The 21342-nt window shown below is 35.9% G+C and overlaps 1 protein-coding gene across 1 annotated transcript in view; it reads left to right on the top strand.

Moving 5' to 3' along the window:
- The window catches only part of sif (guanine nucleotide exchange factor still life), a 653408-nt gene that overhangs the window by 32705 nt on the left and 599361 nt on the right, over positions 1 to 21342 (top strand). The window contains 2 exon segments of the mRNA XM_074173996.1: positions 2711 to 2895; positions 18414 to 18532. Coding sequence (XP_074030097.1) covers positions 2711 to 2895; positions 18414 to 18532 — 304 coding nt within the window.

Raw genomic sequence — 21342 nt, 5'->3', positions numbered from 1 at the left:
ATAGCTTCATCAGGCGTCTTAATACTGAGCAAGCTTTTATACAGTGGAACACGTGTTGCGGTTTTGTAAAGTGTTCAGTTGAAAATCTCACAATGAAGTGTAACTTGATTATGTTATAGATTTTCATCAAGTATCGGCCAATTTCATAACTTATCTCATGTTGAACCCAAATTCAATGAATTGAGATTCATGTTGCTCTGAATGTGAATGTTTCATTACATCCATTTTAATTGATTCACTTCAATTCAACTTAACTAAAGTGGTTATTCTGTGAGACAGTTACCTTCCCTGCTAATAGGCCAACCTATTCACCTTGCGTATATACAGGTTACCTAATGCTAATGTTAAGAGCAATTTTTTATAGAAAAATTGGTGCTGCTTTTAAGTAAATTACCACCGAAGGCAATCGTAAATATGGCTGGTGATTTCAATATTAACCTTGATGATGAACATTCACTTTCAACACAGTAATTAAAAAATCTACTCACATCTTTTCACTTGTACATGCACACTAACGGCACCACCAGAATTACACAAAGCTCCGAAAGTAAAATTGTCTACGTTTGCACAAATTTGTCGGAAGAAAATGTTACATGCTCTGTTATAGCAGTAAATATTTCAGATCATGAAGCTGTCTACAGTGATGTGAAACTCAATCAAAACGTTAATGAGAAAACATTTAAATTTTGAAGTTTGTTCAGTGAAACAAACTACGAAACATTTTATAATATATATTTGAATGAGGACTGGAATTCTGTGTTATACCCTGATGATCCCTTTCTTTCTTATCACGATTGTCATATTAATTGTTTTGAATCGTCATTCCCTGAGCAGAAAATAAAAAATAAAAACAAAATTGAAAAATCTTGGCTAACTATAGGAATTCGTACTTCTGCCAAGAATCTGAGAAGCCTACATTTCATTACAAAATATTCACCGATAGTGCACACTTTACTCAGTACTACAATACATTCAGAAGTATCTATAGAAAAGTTGTGAAAGCAGCAAAAAATTGCTATTACCATAACAGAATCTGCAAAAGTAAGGATACCATCAGAAAAACATGGCGATTAGTGAATGAGTTGCGGGGCAAAACTCCACTGTCAAATAATATAGATAAAGCACCAGATCAATTATTATTCATGAATAACATCAATATTGATGAAACATTTATTTTAAATGAAACCAATCTGATACAGCTGATAGATACAATGAAGCATATCAAAAATGCAACTTCTCGTGGCATCGATACCATATCGATAAGAATTTTTGAGAATATGCCAATCTTTTCTCTCCTTCGCCAATTCTTGAAGCAAATGTGATCCCCCTTCACAAAGGCGGTTATACCTCGGATCCCACAAACTTTCGACCTATCTCCTTTATTCCAACCCTTGGAAAAATTATAGAAAAATTGGTAAAAATCAGGTTGATGAATTTCATATCTGCCCACAAAATCTTAAATCTTCAACAATTTGGCTTTCAATTCAAAAGGAGTACAGGGAATGCAATTTTCCATCTGCTGAAAAGACTTTACTCTGAGTTGAACTTGAAAAACTTATGCGCAGCAGTCTTCTGTCACTTGTCGAAAGCTTTCGATTGTGTGAACCATGAAATTTTGCTGCGCAAACTCCAGCACTATGGTTTCAGAAATCAAAGCCTTTATGGATGAAATCATATCCGAGGCAACGAACTCAAGTTGTGAGAACTGACACGCTGTCAGATATTGTATTTGTCAGACACGGAGTACCTCAAGGCTCGGTATTTAGGCCAGTATTGTTTTTAATATATATCAGTAATCTAGCTCATATTGATTCTGTGGAAATGTTCACAATTTATGCAGATGATGCAAACATCTTGTGGCATGACATTAATGAAAATAATCTTCAAAACAAAATAGCACAAGATGTTGTTAAAGTGAGACAATGGTGCAACTTCAATCTGATATCCTTTTGTACAGAAAAAACCAATCTCACATCATTTAATTTCAACTTGTCAAATATTACGATGGGTCATGATATTATATTAAACAAAAAACTAAATAAATTTCTTAAAATTAATCTAGACAGCAACCTCAATTTCAATAAACATATTAATTTGCTGAACGAACGGTGTCAAATGAATTGGATCCGCAAAAATTGTGCACCACGCTGTGGTTGAATCGCATCTAAGTGGCATATCATTCTGGGGCACCTGCAACCAATACCACTTCAATACAGTCTTCATTCTCCAAAAGTGCGCCATCAGATATCTGTGCAAATTTGGCCTAGAGTGTCTTGTAAACCCTTGTTCAAGGAGCAAAAATCACTAACACTTTCTTCTTTATTCATACTCGAAACTGTGTGCCTAGTACATAAGAAAAAATCATCATGTTGGTTTCATTCGCCAAAACGACAAATTAAGACTATTCCATCATCTAATATGATTAAAAACTCATTGCTTTATAATGCAGCTGAAATATGTAACCATATACCAACAAGTTTTAAGGATATCTATTCACCTTATCAGTTCAGGAAGTCTATAAAGCAAGTTCTCATTGATCAGATGTATTATAGTGTTCAAGAGTACTTTGATAAAAATATGGATGGAATTCTGATAATAAAATTAGTAGCTCCTCCTTATGGAGATGTATAGTAAACTTCCTGAGCTGAAATAAAATTTTGTGTTTTTTAAATGTTCGCTACGAAATTTTCCTAATGTTTCTTCATTACAGGTTATGGGCGGAGGTTTTCCACGTATCAGCAAGTGGCGCGGGAACTGTTAAGTGGCAGCAAGTCAGTGAAGATCTCGTGCCAGTCAACATAACCTGTATTCAAGATTCACCGGAGTGTGTTTTCCACATCACAGCCTATAACTCGCAGGTGGACAAGATTCTGGATGTGCGACTTGTACAACCTGGTGAGTGTTTCAGAGTATAGTAACAGTTTTGAATTATAGAATGTTTATTATTGCCAGAAGTGATGATCTTTCATCACGAGTTTGAATATGGAAGCTAATTCAGAATTCAGATAATGGAATTGCTTTCATGTAATCATCTATTATCTCTCATACCGGTGCAACCTGTTCATATGAGTAAGTCGTATTATGTCTCATAATGTCATACCAAGGTAATGAAATAACTTATTTGACACTCAATGAGAATTGTGAACCCAAAAAAAATTTTTTCCCCATACCTCAAATGATCAATTTTTCAGGAATATTTTTCCAATTCGAGTTTCGTCATATTTAATTTCCAGTTATATCACCGCATCCTCATTTGTAATAACAATATTAATAATGAATGGTCCTTGAGTATGGCGGAAGAGTACACGGATGCTATCGGTATAAAATTCGGGATAGACAAATGTGCAACGGTCCATCTCAAAAGAGTACTACGGAGAGGATGTACAGCTCATATATGGAGGCAGCCTACACCATCTTGATGCCGAAGAGACGCATACTTACTTCGGGGTGAAACACCGCCACTCACAAGAGGTAACAGCAGTGAATATCATCACAAATATCACCATAAACTGTTCATCTGAACTGTAGAGAAAGAAGAAACGTGCTGCAACAAATATGCTTGCCCTTTCAATCTTACTCTGCTCGGAAGGAGCTGTATAAATTCAACGAAAAGACCCGAAAAACAACGCACCTCCATAGGACTTTGCATTACAAATCGTCCGTTCCACGGTTGTACTTTCGCCGACAACAAGAATGCCGTGGACTTTTCAGTTTGGAGTGTCTTCATTACAAAATGGACGTGTATATATATGATAGAATTGGCCGATACTTGATGAAAATCCATAACAAACGTATAGAATAAAATATTATATTGTGAGATTTTCGCTAAGCAGTTTCACAAAAACGCCGTTTTTGTGAAACTGTTTAGTGAAAATCTCACTATGAAGTGTTTTTTGAATACCTTAGGATGGTACTGGATGGGTCCTGTTAAGTCATCAGGAGTTCGGATCCCCTTCTCTATTCAGTTTTCATCAATGAACGAGGTGACCACAACTCTGTCACCGAGTTGGAACCCGTTCAACAAAAGGCCCATATACAAGCCGCAGACATCACTTCACTCTTGCGGCAACGCAAAGGCAAACCAATGCATGGCTCTTATCGAAGCGCCTGACTTTCTCTTTCCTCAAGTCGAATGGGCTGAAGTCGGAAATTGAGAGTCTACCGCAGTCGCGTGATGGGTATATAGGTTCCTGGCACAATGTGCAGGGCCTGCCGCGAGGCGTCTGAGACCGTAATGCACTTGCTGTTAGCATATTCAGCATATGCGGTTTCAGCCTATATTTATTGACATAACGCGTCCCTAAGGGTGCTGTAGTACTATCTACGGCACTTTTACGGTATTGGCGATACACCGGCGTTGCCCTACGGCTTCGGGGGATATTTAATCCATTGTGAGAAATGAGAAGTGCCGAATTTAGGCTCATAGAAACCAATGATCCTGACGCATTTCTTCTCGACCACCAGTGCAATACGGTCTCTCTCGTATGGTTTTCAGTTCCTGGCGAGACGATTATCGTCCGAAAAGAGGAGAAAAAACGGATAGATTATCGAGATTTTTCCTTCGAACTCCACTAGACTCTATTTAGACCACTCTGTCAAGATGGTTGTATGATGCCTCTTCTGCTTTTGAATCTGCTTCATTAATAATAAATAGTCTTCATTTTTATTTTGGGCGAAGTTTATCTCACGATATTCTACCACTCAACCAAGATTATTTTTATAAATAATTCAAAACTAGGACCTGATCTAGGTTTTAACATCATATAACAGGAGTACATCTAGATGATTTGATTGAAAAACATGATAAACTGAAATTTAATAGAGTTCAATTTGATTTGATTCAACTTAATTCAACTCAATTCGGACAGATTCATTTATTATAATATTTGATGAATTCGGCCGATACTTGATGAAAATCCAAAATTAGCGTGAAGTTAGCCATGCTTTTCCATTTACTGTTTCTCACCTGTTGGCTGGTGATGTTGGGATAGAGGAAAAATTGTAAGCAGTGTCGATAACTGTCTCATAAATCTAAAGCTGATGTTTAATTGGGCGCCTTTTGGAGGCGAATAATTCCTATTCTCTGACAAACCTTCATATTTTCCTAATTATGGCGAGTACCCTGTGAAATTTCGTGAAACACCTTTTAGTTGAGGTGTTCTAATAAAGTGAATCATTAAATCAGCGTGACGTGCCATACCGACTTCGATACGAATTTTTATACTCAGAAACATGAAAAATTAATATTTCCTGATCTACAATGAGAACCCCCCTGAAATTTTCTGGAAGACATTTTAGTGAGGTGTACTGACAGGGTGAATCATCAAATGAGTGTGACGTGCTGTACCGACTTTGATACGAATTTTTATACTTTGGAAAATGAAAAATTCACTCTACAATGAGAAATCCCATGTTGTTTGGTGAACAACCTTGTAGTGTTATGTACTAACAGATTGAATCATCAAATCAGCGAGATGTGCACTAAAAGGTCTTCCAGGAAATTTTATGGAAGTACTCTTCGTAGATTGGGAAATATGAATTTTTCATTTTCCTGAGTGAAAAAATTTGTATCAAAGTCAATACAGCACCTCACGCTGACTTGGTGATTCACCCTGTACACCTCACTAAAAGGTCTACCAGGAAATTTCATGAGGATACTCATTATGATTAGGAAAATATGAATTTTTTGATTTTCCCAAATATTAAAATCCGTATCGAAGTTGGTACGGCATGTCACGCTAATATGATGATTCATTCTGTTAATACACATCACTAAATGGTCTTCCACAAAATGTCATGGAGGTACTCATCGTATATTGGAAAATAAAAGTTTGTATCAAAGTCGGTACGGCATGTTACGCTGATTCGATGATTCACCCTGTTAGTAAACCTCACTGAAAGATCTTCCAGAAAATTCCATTGGGGTATTCATCGTAGATTGGGAAATATGAATTTTTCATTTTCCTGAATATAAAAATTTGTATCAAAGTCAGTACGGCACGTTACGCTGATTTGATGATTCACCCTGTTGGTACACAACACTACAAGATTGTTCACAAAATTTCATAGAGGTACTCATCATAGATTGGGAAATATAATTTTTTTATTTTCCTGGGTATAAAAATTCGTATCAAAGTCGGCACGTCACGCTGATTTAATGATCCACTCTGTTACAACACCTCAGTAAAAGGTGTTTCCCAAAATTTCACTCGTCGTAAATTGGATAATACGAATTCTTGTCGAGAATACCAATTATTCGTCTTGAAAAAAATTAAGATTTGTATCAAAATCGATATTGTTAATACGCGTCCTATGCCTACGCAATATGGTTATAAAAAACTAATAGTGAAATATTCTATTTAAAGTTCGTCTCTGCGTTCATAAAATATTTTTTTATATGTTTGGCTCAATTGTGTGATATCGGCAAATTAAAAATCAGCCTCAGATTTATGTGGAACTTGGTAGCTCTGCTCACAATTTCTCCTGTCTGACAACATCCACAACCAACACTTTAGAAACTGTCGAAGAAAAGCGTGGCTGTCATCACACTAATCAGTCCATAACGTATTCAAGAAAATTTTTCTACTTCCTCCATTTAAACTAATCGTATATATATATATATATATATATATATATATATATATATATATATATATATATATATATATATATATATATATATATATATATATATATATAAATAGAGATTTTATAGAGTGTGCATGATACAAATCAAAAATGAAACAATTCGTGGACACAACACTCCAAAAAAGGGGGGCAAACCGTGGACACGTGTTTCTGGCTATTGGCCACATCAGCACGGTTTGCCCCCCTTTTTTGGAGTGTTGTGTCCACGAATTGTTTCATTTTTGATTTGTATCATGCACACTCAATAAACTCTCTATTTGTATTTATATCCTGGACCCGGATGTCACGCAGGTAGCTATAGCTGCCTACGTGGCCATGTTAGATGTAGCCTGGGAATTCTAGGTCTTCTAACTGGAACCACAAATGTGCGGTTGGCTTCTGTTGTTGACTCCGTGCGTATGTGTTGTTTCCTGCTTTCGGCAAACAAGTGTTGCCCATCTTTACACTTGACTGCACCGCGCTGATGAGGCCAATAGCCAGAAACACGTGTCCGCGGTTTGCCCCCTTTTTTGGAGTGTTGTGTCCACGAATTGTTTCATTTGTATCATGCACACTCGATAAAATCTCTTTATATATATATATACATATCTATAAGAAAGTGGTGTTAGTTAGATTATTTATAACTCAAGAACGGATGAACCGATTTGGCTGAACAAGCTTAGCTTATAACAAGAAGAGGGACATAGGATACTTTTTATCCTGTTCGGCCGCGTTTCCATGAAGTCACCAAGAAGTCACTATGAAACGTGGTATAGCAAAAACACATCTGACATGGAATAACAAAAAAAAGGTAAATGACAGCTAAACGTAATTTTGTCAATGGTTGAGTATGGTAAAAAATTTGACAATTATAAAAATGACTTTGAATCATCATTAACAATGCCGCGACCAAGACGATCAAATCTTTTCCGACAAAGCCGTAATGCAAGAAGGATACGAAACATTGCGAATGAAATGACTGAAGAAACACAAGGATTTGCCCGTGAAGAGAGCCGCGTTAGTATTATAAAAAAATTTATTGCTGTTCGTGGGTCTCACTAAAACTCGAGAACGGCTGAACCGATTTGGCTAATTTTGGTTTTGAATTATTTGTGGAAGTCCAGGGAAGGTTTAAAAGGTGGGTATTTGTGGAAAAAAAAACAATAGAACTCGAGAACGGCTGGACTAATTTTTATGATTTTTGTCTTTTTGGATTTGTCTTCGTCGGGAATAAAATAATAAGTATTGAAAAATGATATTTTATCACTGAAATAATAATAATAATAATAAAATAACTCAAGAATAGCTGAATCAATTTTTATGAATTTTGTTTTATTTGGTTTGTCCTCATTGGGAATAGGATGATATAGAATAATAAGTTTTGAAATATGATATTCCATCAAGTTTACGTTTTCATAGACCAAGCCTTTCAAATAAAATATCACTCAACCCCTCCCCCTATTCAAGTTTGAGGGATTGAAGAGCCCCATATTAGGGAGTTGCTCGTTCAAGCCTGAAATATACGCCAAAAGATGTCTCTCAAACAAAATCATTCGAAGTGTTTCGATAAATTTCTCCACTCACTGTGGGATAAGAGATATACGAGGTAGCTCGTCTGAGATGGAACATCCTGTATATTACGATATATAGGAACATACAGTAGTGCGTTGCCACATCACTGCCCAGCTGGATTTGATAATAATAGTAATAATTGAGGTATTCATTATTTTCACTCATGATATACAACGAAATACACATATACAAATATGCATTTATGACAAGAGAAAATATGATGAGAGGTGGAGTTCAGATAGGTATCTTGAAAAGGGTGTTCAGAAGGATGTTCCATTTTCAGGAGAGAAAGCAAATGAAAACAGGAAAGCTTTATAAGTTGATTACCGAAAAAAATTATGAAAATAACGATAATAATGATAATGAGTGGTTGCTTGCTGAATTTCATCCATCAGTTAATAAGACTGCCCAAGAGACAATGATATGATGATATTTCAAAAGAGAACGAGATATCAAAATAAGGATTCAACCATTAGGTTACTAACTACTTTGAAGTGATTTGAGGCGATTTTCAAAATTTGAAATACGTTTTTATTTTATTCTGAGAGACTTTGAAAGGTGTCAAAGTGCCTTTGAACATTATGTTTGAATTTTGGACGACAAAACCAAAAGTTTTTTTTCTATGTAGGTGAGAGGAAATTTCATTAATGATAATTCTGTGGAGAGGCCCATAAAATGCTATATGTTCAATAGCAAGCGGTTGTGTATGGCATCGAATGCACGGCCAATCTCCAGGAGAGTCAACATAGTGCATAGTCTTTGATCAGTGTTTCGTAACATGTCATCAGCTATAATAGGGGAGCCCAAGCGGGGATTTCGGGATTTACTGAAGCGCGGCAGAATAATATACAGGGGGATAACTTGTACTTGGTTAAGTACCTCCACCAAATATGAGCTCCATATATAAGGCCGCCCGTGAAGGATAAAGGATCAGATTAGTCAAAAAAAATTGATAATCAGAAATTCTCGAGCGCGTCAGATTAAGGTAGGGTGAGTTAACTACATGCTAAAAAGTGTATATTCCAGTAATCTGACAATTTGAGAGTGCCGTAAAGAAAGGGAAGGGCAGCAAAGTTGTGAAAAAACGTCATCTCGACATTTTCGAGCGTAGCTAATTTTTTTTATTCTGAAGAAAATAATTCAAGGATATCGAAAAATATATAATCTGACGATTTCCGCAAGCAGAAATAGCAAAAATTCGTCGAAAAAGTTTAATACGTGCAGCTGCGTGATGCCTATATTTCCCTCTCCGCGTTTTTATTCCTTTTTCACTTTCCTCTATCTATTACTCTCTCACTCCGTCCCCACTCTGAATTCTGTTGCCATGACGCCATCACAGCTGATCACAGAGACACGTTCGTGATGAAGATGAAGATGATGATTAATTAATCAATTAATTGATGGATGTAGCCGTTACTACGTGGTAGGAAATCATAATGAGGAAAAGAGAAATGAAACTTTCTATGTTTTTTACCACTTTTATTTGTAACTAACGTTACTGCAATTTCGTCCTATAAGGACATTTTCAAACTTATATATTGTATAAGTAACTGCAGTAACGTTAGTTACAGATAAAAGTGGTAAAAAAACATAATAAGTTCCATTTCTCTTTTCTTCAATAATTAATCAATTGATTATAGAAAATTAAATTTTTTTGAGCATTTTTCTTAAATTAATTTTTTATAAATACAAGTATTCTACTTAAAAAACATACACTTATTTATTTGCATGCTATTTCCTGAGCTCTTCAATTAATTAAGTTCAATGATTAAAAAAAATTAAAAAATATTTCTTTGTCAGATTAGGCGAATCCCTCTAGATAATTGTCAGATTATGAGACAGTCTAAAACATAAAGATGAACCATATACAGCGTGACTCATGGTAGATGGTAGGTTAGACGTTTCTGGAAAACACAAAGCATGATTTTTCTGAAAATTTCACCTCTCACATTTCCTTACCTGTTCTATCGATCTAAGATATTTTCAGCATTGCGGCGTTGCCACTTCCATCAAAAAGTCCTAGCAACTTTTTAATGTACTACAACATTTTAATGGGACACCCCGTATATTAATACATTTTTGGAATCGCTCTGGTATCATGATACTTCCTTGTCAATAATATCCTATACGTATCTCTATCTTTTTTCGAGATGAAAAATAAATTGTGCTAAATATGGTCCAAAACATAGCCTTAATAGAAATTAAGTACATCAGTACTCTCAATTCATGAAAAGTTGATATTTTGATGATAGTTTGGACGAACTCGAAATATTCAAATAACACCAAGAAATCGACTCCATATCATACAGGGCGTACTAAAATTACTATTATTTCCATTGTGCATAGAAGTAGTCAAAAATTAATTTTTTCAGATGAAACCCCCTGTATATTACCAGATAAATTGAAAGATGATGAATAATGCTTCAAAATGATATATCGCTTCTTCTAGAAACATAATTTTTTTTTTAGAATTTGGATTTAGGTAGCAGTGGAATTATCAAGCTTATAGCAGTTCGGTTACTTTTATAAGTAATTTACAAAGAGTTATCGACTGTGTTTCGAATCATCTTCCAAAAAGAATGCAAATATCGATTATTCAAACGAAGTTCTTATGAAATTATTCATTATACACATGAACAAAGTGAATAAATCATTGTCAGAACGTGTAAAAAATTCAACCAAATGTATCCTGAATTAACACCAATGAACGAGAGAAAGTTTGTAAGGTTACAAAATAATTTCCTCAACTATGGCTCAAAGTTTCCAAGGAACAACTGTACCAAAAATCAGTCATTTCTAGGTGAAAAGTAAGATTTTGTGGGCTAAAACATGTGAAAGTACAGACAATAACAGAATGGGATGATTCAAAATAACAAAATTGTAAACAAAATATCACATTTTCACAATAAATGCTAAAAATGTTGTCCATTACATTCTAAACACTTCAAAATGTTTTTTTGTACGCGACTTCTGTTCTGTTTAAAATCTGTTTTTTCCGTTAACCAGCTGTCGCACCCCTACGAACGACAACCCTCAGAAATCGAAACTTGTGCGAGCTAAGGATTAACGAGGTCTTACCTTTCAACGTGTGATTCCTAGCACGGGTTGGACTTGTGGTTGCTTTTTCAATTTCCTGGGATCCAGATCTTCAATACTCCGCACTATTCGCCGTCGCAATTCTTCTTTGGTAGGCACTGGAGTACTGTATAAACTTTCTTTTAAAACACTCCATAAAAAAAGTCAAGTGGCGTGAGATCGGGTGATCTCGGTGGCCAATCCCACGGTCCTAAACGCCTAAACCAACGATCGTCGAAGAGTTCGTTTCCTGGAAACTTCCTGGGTGGAATGAGCTGGCGCTCCGTCCAGTTGAAACCACGAATTCCTATATTCCTCTGAAAGCAAATTTTCAAGAAAATCAGTTACAGTCGTCCTTAATATTTGGAGATATCTCTCTGCATTCAGTGTGTCTTCATAAATAAAAAAGCTAATTTTATTGTTCTTCAGAATACAGAAAACATTCAGGTCAAATTTTTCTTGAAAACCCATTTCTTTTGTAACATGAGGATTATGATCAGCCCAAAAATGTTTATTCCTTCTATTGAAAATACCATCCCTCGTAAATTTTGATTCGTCGCTCCAAATTATTTTTGACAAAAATTCCCGATCTTCCTGTGTATGAATCAAAAGGGATTGACAAAAATGCATTTTACGTTCGAAGTCTTCTGCATTCAGAGCTTGAACTTTGGTAAATTTATACGGATGCATTCCGTGATTATTCAAAATTCGTTGTACTGAAGCATGTGATAAACCTAAATCTTTCTCTGCACTGCGAATGGAAGCTTCTGGTTCTCATTTGAAGTAACAGGTTTTGGTAATGTTGAATGCGCTTTTAACATGGAGCCATAGTAAAGGAAATTATTTTGTAATCTTACAAACTTCCTCCGGTCATTGGCGTTAATTCAGAGTACATTTGGTTGAATTTTCTACAAGTTCTGACAATGATTTGATCACACTGTCCGTGTATAATAAATAGTTTCATAAAAACTTCGTTTGAATAATCAATAGTTGCATTCATTTTTGGAGATTTTTTGAAACACCGTCAATAACCATTTATCAGTTACTTATAAAAGTCACCAAACTGTCATAAGCTTGATATTTCCACGGCTTCCTAGAAATCAAATTCTTTAAAAATTATTTTTTGTACAACTGTTATTGAAAATCTCTTTGATAGAAACACTTCAATCACTTCTACCAAAAAATCATTTAGAAAAGTTCACACATGCAGTTCGTGCTATTGGTAATATTAAATCCCTGTGAAGTTACTGACGATGACGAAAGTAGTATTCAGTGCAACTGTAGAAAGTCCTTCATGACTAACCAATAATCCTCCTTAAAATAACGTGAGTTGGCGTATGTAGTTGTAACATATGCCTTGTAATCCAAAGATCGTGTGTTCAAATCCCATGGACCCTATAATTTTTTTTATTATCAGCAGTAACGTTATACAAAAAAATGTGTATGTTACATTTGTTGCTCGTGAGTTTGCTCCACATGTTGACGCTCGTTTTGCAATTATCCCCACACACAAAATGAAATGTCACTTTCAACACTTGTAGGTAAAACGTGAATAACTATTTTTCCACAAAAACGGCTTTATTAAGAAAACTTGACGATTTAGATATAAAGACATGTATATAATTTTGAAGCATTTTTCACCGTCTTTCAATTTATCGAGTAATATACAGGGGGTTTCGTTTGAAAAAATGAACTTTCGACTACTTTTATGCACAATAGAAATGATAGTAATTTTAGCACTCCCTGTATGATATGGAGTCGATTTCTTGGTGTTATTTGAATATATCGAGTTTGTTCAAACTATCATCAAAATATCAACTTTTCATGAATTGAGAGTACTGATGTACTTAATTTCAATTAAGGCTATGTTTTAGACCATATTTAGCACAATTTATTTTTTATCTCGAAAACAGATAGAGATAGGTATAGAACATTATCAACAAAAAATTATTAAAATACTAGAACGATTCTAAAAATGTATTAATATACGGGGTGTTCCATTTAAAAAATATAATTGCTAGGACTTTTTGATAGAAGTGGCAACGCCGCAATGCTGAAAATATTTTAGATCGATAGAACAGATAAGGAAATGTGGGGGGTGAAATTTTCAGAAAAATCATCCTTTGCGTTTTCTAGAAACGTCTAACTTACCATCGACCGTGAGTCACGCTGTATATTTTAATCTGAGCACTTGAGTATTTCAAATGACGATTTTTTTTTGTTTCCCATATGGGAAACTTTTTTTTCGATGAGTTTCAATGAAGTTTAACTTCGGCACTTGTTTGTGCTTTAAATTCAACTAAAAATGATGCGGCCAACTGCGACCCACTGACGTTCAGTGTTTGTCAAATTCAACTATTATTTTGAAAAAAATTGAAAAAGTGCATTTCTAGATCGAATTTAACAAAAAGTTACTTGAAAGAGTTGTGTTTACGGCAATTTGATATCAATTTGCCAAATTTTATGCAACTAGGATAAAGTTAACAAGTTCGGTTAATTGTCATCAATTCATGTATACAGTCCGATGTTGTTCATGTGTTTGTTGAGTCTACAGTGTCCCGTCGATAGCCCGACCAGAACTCTAGTTGATCGCCTATTCAGACTTAATAGGTACTCCGTAAATTTTGGCGATGGCTCTTTAATGAACTCTTTGGCCTGTCTCATACCCGGAGCCTTATTCCACCATTTTTGAGATTGTTTTTCCTTCCAGTTGCTGTTACAAGTTTTTCGCAGCGTAGCGCAGCGCAGCGCTGGCCAATGGGGGAGCATCGTGCTCCTTCTCGTGCTAATGAATCAGCCTCTTCGTTGCCCGTGTATCCTGTGTGGCCTGGTCCCCAGGCTAATGACAGTCTGTTTCAACTACCTAGTTCTTGTAGCTTTTCTAGGCAGTTCCAGACCAGTTTGGAATTGACCTGCATGGAGCTAATTGCTTTTATAGCTGTTTGGCTATCAGAGTATATTGCAATAGTATTTTTCTTGAACTCTTGCCTCAATAACTCTTCTGCGCAGTGACGTATTGCTGCTGTTTCTGCCTGGAATATCATCACTTTTTCACCTAAGCTTAGGGAGACTTTTGTCTTTGGTTAAGTTATATAGATTTCTGCTCCTACACCTTCTTCAGTTTTTGAGCCGTCTGTGTAACAGGCGGTCTCTGCATTTATTGGAGGTCTTCCCTTCCATGCCTCTCTGCCTGTTATAATTGTTTTGAATTTTTTTCCAAAGCTATACTGGGGAAGCATCTCATCCCATGGCATTCCCATTATGGGGTCGTTTTTCAACTCTTTGTTTAGCTCGTTGTACCTCTTACCGTGCAGCATGCTTATAGGCATTTGTCCTTTGGTCAGTCTACTGATTACTGACCTGGCTTTCCCTTGAGCATATAGATGTAGTGGCGTTAGGTTCAGCAAGACTTCTAATGCGGCTGTTGGAGTGGTTCTCATAGTGCCCGTGGCAACCAGGCAAGCTTGCCTTTGAATGCCACTTAGCCTTCGAATCGCCCCAGCCTGCTGAGTCTTTGGCCACCATACCACCGAGCCATATGCTATCATGGGTAAGATAATCCTGGTATATAGCCATATGGTCATTTTTGGTTGTGAACCCCAATTTTTTCCGCACATCCTTCTACACAAGTTGAAGGCTATCGTGCTTTTTTGGATTATTTTTTGTAGGTGTTGATTCCATGTCAACTTCTGGTCAAAAATGAATCCCAAGTATTTTGCCTCTTGTGCAATTTGAATTTCTACCCCGTGCAGTATTGGTGGCTTCAGCCCTCTAAGTACTTTCTTTTTTGTAAAGACTACTAGTGTAATTTTGAGAGGGTTTACTGTTAGTTCCTCCTCCTGGTACCATTTATTCATTATGTTTAGAGCCGTTTGTGTGTGTTCCGAAACAGTTCTTGCGAATTTGCCTCTTGCGATAATCGCGAGGTCATCGGCATATCCTTAACAATGCATGCCTTTGGATTTTAGCCTCATTAGTAGTTCATCCACTAGGATAGCCCACAGTAAGGACGATAATACCCCTCCTTGTGGACACCCCTTGCCAGCTCTAGCTGTGACTGTGGTTTCGCCTATGGATGATATGATTACCCTTGTTTCCAGACTGGCATTTATCCACTTACACAAGAGGGTTGGAACCCCTTTTCTATCTAGAGCTTTGGTGATGGACTCTGTGGATGCGTTATTAAAGGTACCCTCGATGTCGATGAATGTTGCCATGGCTATCTCCTTAACCTCTAAGGATTTTGTAAGTAGCCTGTTAAGATCATCTAATGCCAGATCTGTTGGCGTTCGTTGAGAGGGTTTATTGATAATACCTCATCTCTTATGTATCTATCTATCACTCTTTCCAGTGTTTTGAGGAGGAAAGACGCTAGACTAATTGGTCGGTATGACTTGGGCATCATATCGTTTACCTTCCCTATCTTGGGTATGTAGATGACTCTGCCTTTTTGTCACTCATTCGGTATATATCTCATGGCTATGCAAGCCTTATATATTCTACATAAGTAACGAATCAGTGATTCCTGCCCCTTTTGAAGTAGGATGGGATATATTCCGTTCTCTCCTGGAGATTAATATGCCTGGAATTTACTTATAGCCCACCTAATTCTATTTGGCCTTGTTATCTCAGTAGCTAGTCTCCAGTCCGAGGCATTCGGCCTATTCGGCTTGCTTTGCGGACAGTACACTGCCACTGGGCCTTTTAGAATTGTTGCGGCCGAAAAGTGTGCCTTGATGAGCATTTCTATGCTTTGCCGAAATGTTGTTGTGCAGATATCTTTTTCTTTTTTAGGAACCCTACCTGGTTTATAGTACCCTCTTTAGCTAGCACTTTGTGGGTTCTCGAACAAGGGGGGGTATCCATTACCTCTTCACAAAATTTTCTCCACGATTGCTTCTCACCCTTTCTAATTTCTTTATTATACTGTGTGAGTGTAGCCTTGTATTCCGCCCAGTAATGGTTGATTTTAGCTTTGTTAAATAGCCTCCGCACTTCCCTTCTGAGGATTTGTAAGTGTTTCTTCCACCAGACTGTTTTGTTAAACTGTTGCCTTGTTTTCTCCGGACAGTTCGCCTAGTAAGCTGCAATTATTAGCTTGCTTACTTTTTTGACTGCCCTTTCAAGGCTTTTATCTTCCTCAATTTCAATCATTTCCCCTTCGAGAGCCTCGTTGAGTGACAATAAGTATCTTTTCCAGTTTGTCTCTCTAGGGTTTCGATAAGTGGTTGATGTTCGAGGGGGGTGACTAGGTCAAACCTAATATGTCTATGGTCGGAGCATGAAGGCTCCTCTGACACATGCCAATTCTCTATATTGTCACATGCTTTTTCCGAAGAAAGTGTGATATCTAGTACCTCTTTCCCCGCTGCGGTGAAAAATGTTGGTTTGTTACCTACGTTGGCTATTAATAGCTTATTTGTTAGTATGAAATCTAGCAATGACTCACTTCTTGGGTTGATGTCCGTGCTTCCCCATATATATATATATGGTGTGCATTTACATCGCATCCTATGATGAGTTGGAGGTTTTCCCTGGCCGCGTATGCGATAACTTCGCCTAATTGCGGTGGTGGACAGATCTCCTCGCCTGGAAGATATGCTGAGCTTACTAACCAGCTTCTAGTGCCTCCCTCTGTTGGCGTGGTCAGGATAGCTGTGAGAATATCAGCGGGGCATAGCACCGGGATTAATTAACAATTCTTAATATTTTCATGAAGGGGAAGGACTTCTCTGTTTGAGTTAACTTGGGTATTCAAGCAATGATCATTATTGGAAAGTTCTTTGGAAATCTCCAGCTCTTCAAACAAGTTCAGTCTTGAGGAAATTTTTATTATCTATTTCATATAAAATTTTGGAATTTTTGTTGAGGCTTAAGATATGATTGTGAAATTTAATGTGGTGGCCAAATGCAGATTTTTCATATTTTTTTAAATGTTCATTAATGTGAGTAAACAGAGGTCTACAGGTTCTATCAATGTTAGATGCAGAACAATCAGAACAGTCAAGCTTATAGACTCCACTTCTGTGTAATTTGTTGATTCTGTCTTTGGAATTTACTAGAAAGTTGCTTGAGTTATCTTGAGATTTTAAAGAAATTTTTGTACCAGGTAAGGTATTTTCTATAAATTTGAAAATAACTGTACTTACACATATTTTGATCAAAATAAGGTAAAGAAAAATATTTCACAGAAGGTGAACTAACCAAAGTGGTAGAGTTGAAGGTCAATCTTCTATCTGACCTGTGTTTAAATTTACTTATTAATTTGTGAATAATAGATGTTTGATAACCTTTCCAGACAGCAATCTGTTTTAAAGTATTCAATTCTAAATTAGAATTGGTGGGTGATAAAAGAGTGTTCAACAATCTGTTGACATAACAATTGAAGGAAATCATTTTATGTTGCATAGGATGAAATGAATTGAAGGGGATGACATGATCAGTCTGGGTTGGTTTTCTGTGAATGGAAAAATCTAGTTTGTTTTCAATTTTGGTTATAGTAAAATCTGAAAAGTTTATTTTATTATCTTTTTCTAATTCAAGGGTGAATTTGATTTTTGGATGTAACTTATTTTTCAAGAATGTCATGTGCCAAATTGGAATTGCCATCTATGGAAACTAGGCAGTAATCAACATATCTGTACCAGCTGAGAATCTTATCAATTTTATTACTTACTTTCAGATGAGCACTGATGATGACGAAAGTCGATAGCGCTTTGCAATAATTTTATAATCATACACTTTCACACAAAAACTTTTTCATTCATTCAATAAGTGTATTCAGCTTTCCAAATCTATTTATTATGTGGTTGTTTCCAGAGACTGAAAATTAAATACTTACTTGACATTCAGCTACTCTGTGAATCCGGAATATACGATCGGCACGTACAATTCACGCTTTCCTCGCATAATATTTTCTCTAAAAGTACTCTTGTTGACAATGCAATCGTTATAACCGAATTATTCACAAACTAAATCGCTCAGTACCAATTGATCGTGAACATTTGCTCAATATATACCCCTAGTATGGAGTTCAGCTTCTTATTCAACAACATCCACTACATTGATCAACTTTTTTTCATTTACATCAATTGCAAACTACTTTTTATAAAAAATCCATTTACAAATTGTTTTTTTAGGAACAAGAATAGGACAAGCTTCAGATTGCTTTGTTTACTGGAAAGATCCCATGACCAATGACACGTGGGGTTTGAATTTCACCAGCCCCATCGACGCGAAGCAGTTCAGGGAATGTTGTGTAAGTATTTAGGTACTCTGTTCATTGTTGAATTATCTAATAGAATTAGTAAAAAAATATGTTAAATAGTTTTATTGAAAAAAAAAAAGATGTAGAAAATGTACTGAAGCAAAAAAATAAATCGTAAGGTCCTAGGTAGTAGTTATCATACCACACTTCTCAGTAATCTACGGTACTGATCAGATAAAAAAATAATAAAGTCATTGGGCGTAGCATAACCTGGGTAAATATGTAAATACTACGCCCAACGATTACATTATTTTTTCATCTGATCAATACCGTAGATTGAGGAGGAGGAGGAGGAGGAGAGTGGTGTGATGACTGCTACCTAAGACCTCCCAAATTATTTTTTAGCTTTCAGTACATTATCTACATTCTTATTATCTTTTTTCCCACTAATACCGTTCAACATATTTTTTTTACCAATAATTTATTTTTCTTTCAGTTTCATTATTATTTACCATGTCCTTTCTACGAGAAATAGACATTATAACAGTCGATCCCCCTCAGAGGTCTGATTGGTGGGTAAGGCATTGTATACAATGTGCCTGATTTTTGAGAGAAAAACGCTAACAACATATCATTTTTATCCATCCTAATACCACACATTTCACGGCATATTTTAACCTTTTACCTTAATTTGGGTGGTGTACCGCTAACGGCGTATCAACACGATACAAAATCTTGATTCGGGTGGGAGATCCATGCTTGTTTTCGATTCTCAGTTGACAAAGTTCTTTTTATAGGTTATATTGGATTTGCATCTTTTTCATAGTATACTACTATAGTACTAGTCAAGCCCTGTCATTTCAAAACCCATATTGAGGTAGTTGTGAAATAATATGTAACCCGCCATTTTTTAGCTGCGGCCATTTTGAGTTCGCATTTTTTTTGAAGTGTACTATTATTCTACTAGTCAAGCCCTGTCATTTGATATCTATATCGAGGAAGTTGTGAAAAAAAATGTAATCCGCCATTTTTTAGCTGTGGCCATCTTAGATTTACACTGATACAGAATTCTTTATCCGTATTCAAGTCGGTACAGTACGTCACACTCATATCATGATCCACCCTGTTTATACATCTCACTAAAAAGTCTTCCATAAAATTTCTTTGGGGTACTCATTGTAGATTGGAAAATATACATTTTTAATTTTTCTGAGTATAAAAATTCGTGTCAGCGGCACGTTACGCGGATTTGATGATTGAGTTTGTTCATACACCTCACTAAATGGTGTTCCACAAAATTTCAAGGGGTACTCGCCGTAATTTCGAAAATACGAATCATTTATATCAAAATTGATACTGTCATTTGATATCCATATTGAGGTAGTTGTGAAAAATTATGTAATCCGTCATTTTGTATCTGTGGCCATTTTGGATTTCCACTGATACATTATTCATCAAATTGTATTGTCATTAAAACCAAATATGTGTACCAAATATCAGATCAATCTGTCAACAAACAGGGGGTCAAACTTCAACTACTTGATTTCTTTTCTCTATTTATTTCTATCATTATTTAAATGTTTCGTGAAAGCAGCTGCTTCAACTACTCCAGTTAATTGCATTGCATTATTATTTCGTTGAACTCAGATGAGCTGAATGGTTGGATATACTTCATGAAGTTATGAACTATGTATTATAAATATCATAAGTACCATTTTTCGAGATTATTATTCATATATGGATTCCTATCCACGTGCAATTTCTGACTAAGAACACCGACTGAGTTACTATGCTATTTAGCAAAACTACTAGAAGCCGTTATTGGGACTAGATAATATGAAGTGTCACACATAAATATTACTGTAGTTTTAATCTTCCTCTTTCAAGATGATCACTTGGTGATCGAAACACGTGTCGAAGTGTTAAACATAACGATTTGGTGTTGGGAAAAAACTCCAGTAATATTCATTACTACATCAAAGATTCCAAACAGTGCATCATAAGTCACACATAAAGTTCGCGACATATGTTTTTTTTATTATTAATTATAATAAAAATCTGACTTGGCGATTAGTTTGTGCTTGAAAAATGAGTGAAATACACCCTCTTTCCTTTTGTCATGTGCTACTCTGACCCTGTCAAATTTCACATTTTTTTCGAATATCCTCAAAAAATCTGTTTTTTTTGTAAATTCCGTAAAATGCCAAATAAAAAAGTTGCTCGGTTTCCAATTTCATACCTTCTTCGAACGAAACATGATTCATATTTCATAATTTTGATAAATACGAGACTTCAATGTCATATCTTGCCCAGAAAATACCCGCATTGGCCTGTTAGAAGAAAAGGAAATGAATACATCTTCTGAAATTCGTCTTTGTTATTACAAAGTTCATCTAGAGTTTTCATTTTGATTGTTAAACTGATTTGGATTTTGAATGTATATCAGTAATCGAATAAATGTATTTCTCTTCATTCTTATTACACTCGCATTCCTTTTTTTTAGCAGATTTGCATCCCATCAGCTTCTGTTGAGTTCGAAATATGTTGATGCAGTTTACACCCAACAGTGTGACTGTTGGTCACTCCCGAATAACCCTATAGAAAAAAAAGTCAATCGGAGATAAGTTCGTTGATCTTGGTGGCCAATAATCTCCCCAGTCTCATCCTTTCACTGACTGTTTTACTTCTACTGTTTAGTGGATCAGTGCCCCATCAAGCTGATACCACAAATTTCGTCTAACACTCAGTGGCAGTTTATCCAAAACTTGAGACAATTGATTCAAAATGAAATTTCCTTACATGTCTGCGTTCAAATTTTCTCCAAAAAAATATAGTACATTTATTTGGTTATGTAATAACTC

Source organism: Leptinotarsa decemlineata, unplaced genomic scaffold (genome assembly GCF_025532065.1).
Source record: "Leptinotarsa decemlineata unplaced genomic scaffold, Ldec_3_MD MMD2_tig00000505_RagTag_RagTag, whole genome shotgun sequence".
NCBI classification, from domain to species: Eukaryota; Metazoa; Arthropoda; class Insecta; order Coleoptera; family Chrysomelidae; genus Leptinotarsa; species Leptinotarsa decemlineata.
This window is presented reverse-complemented; position numbering and strand designations above follow the sequence as displayed.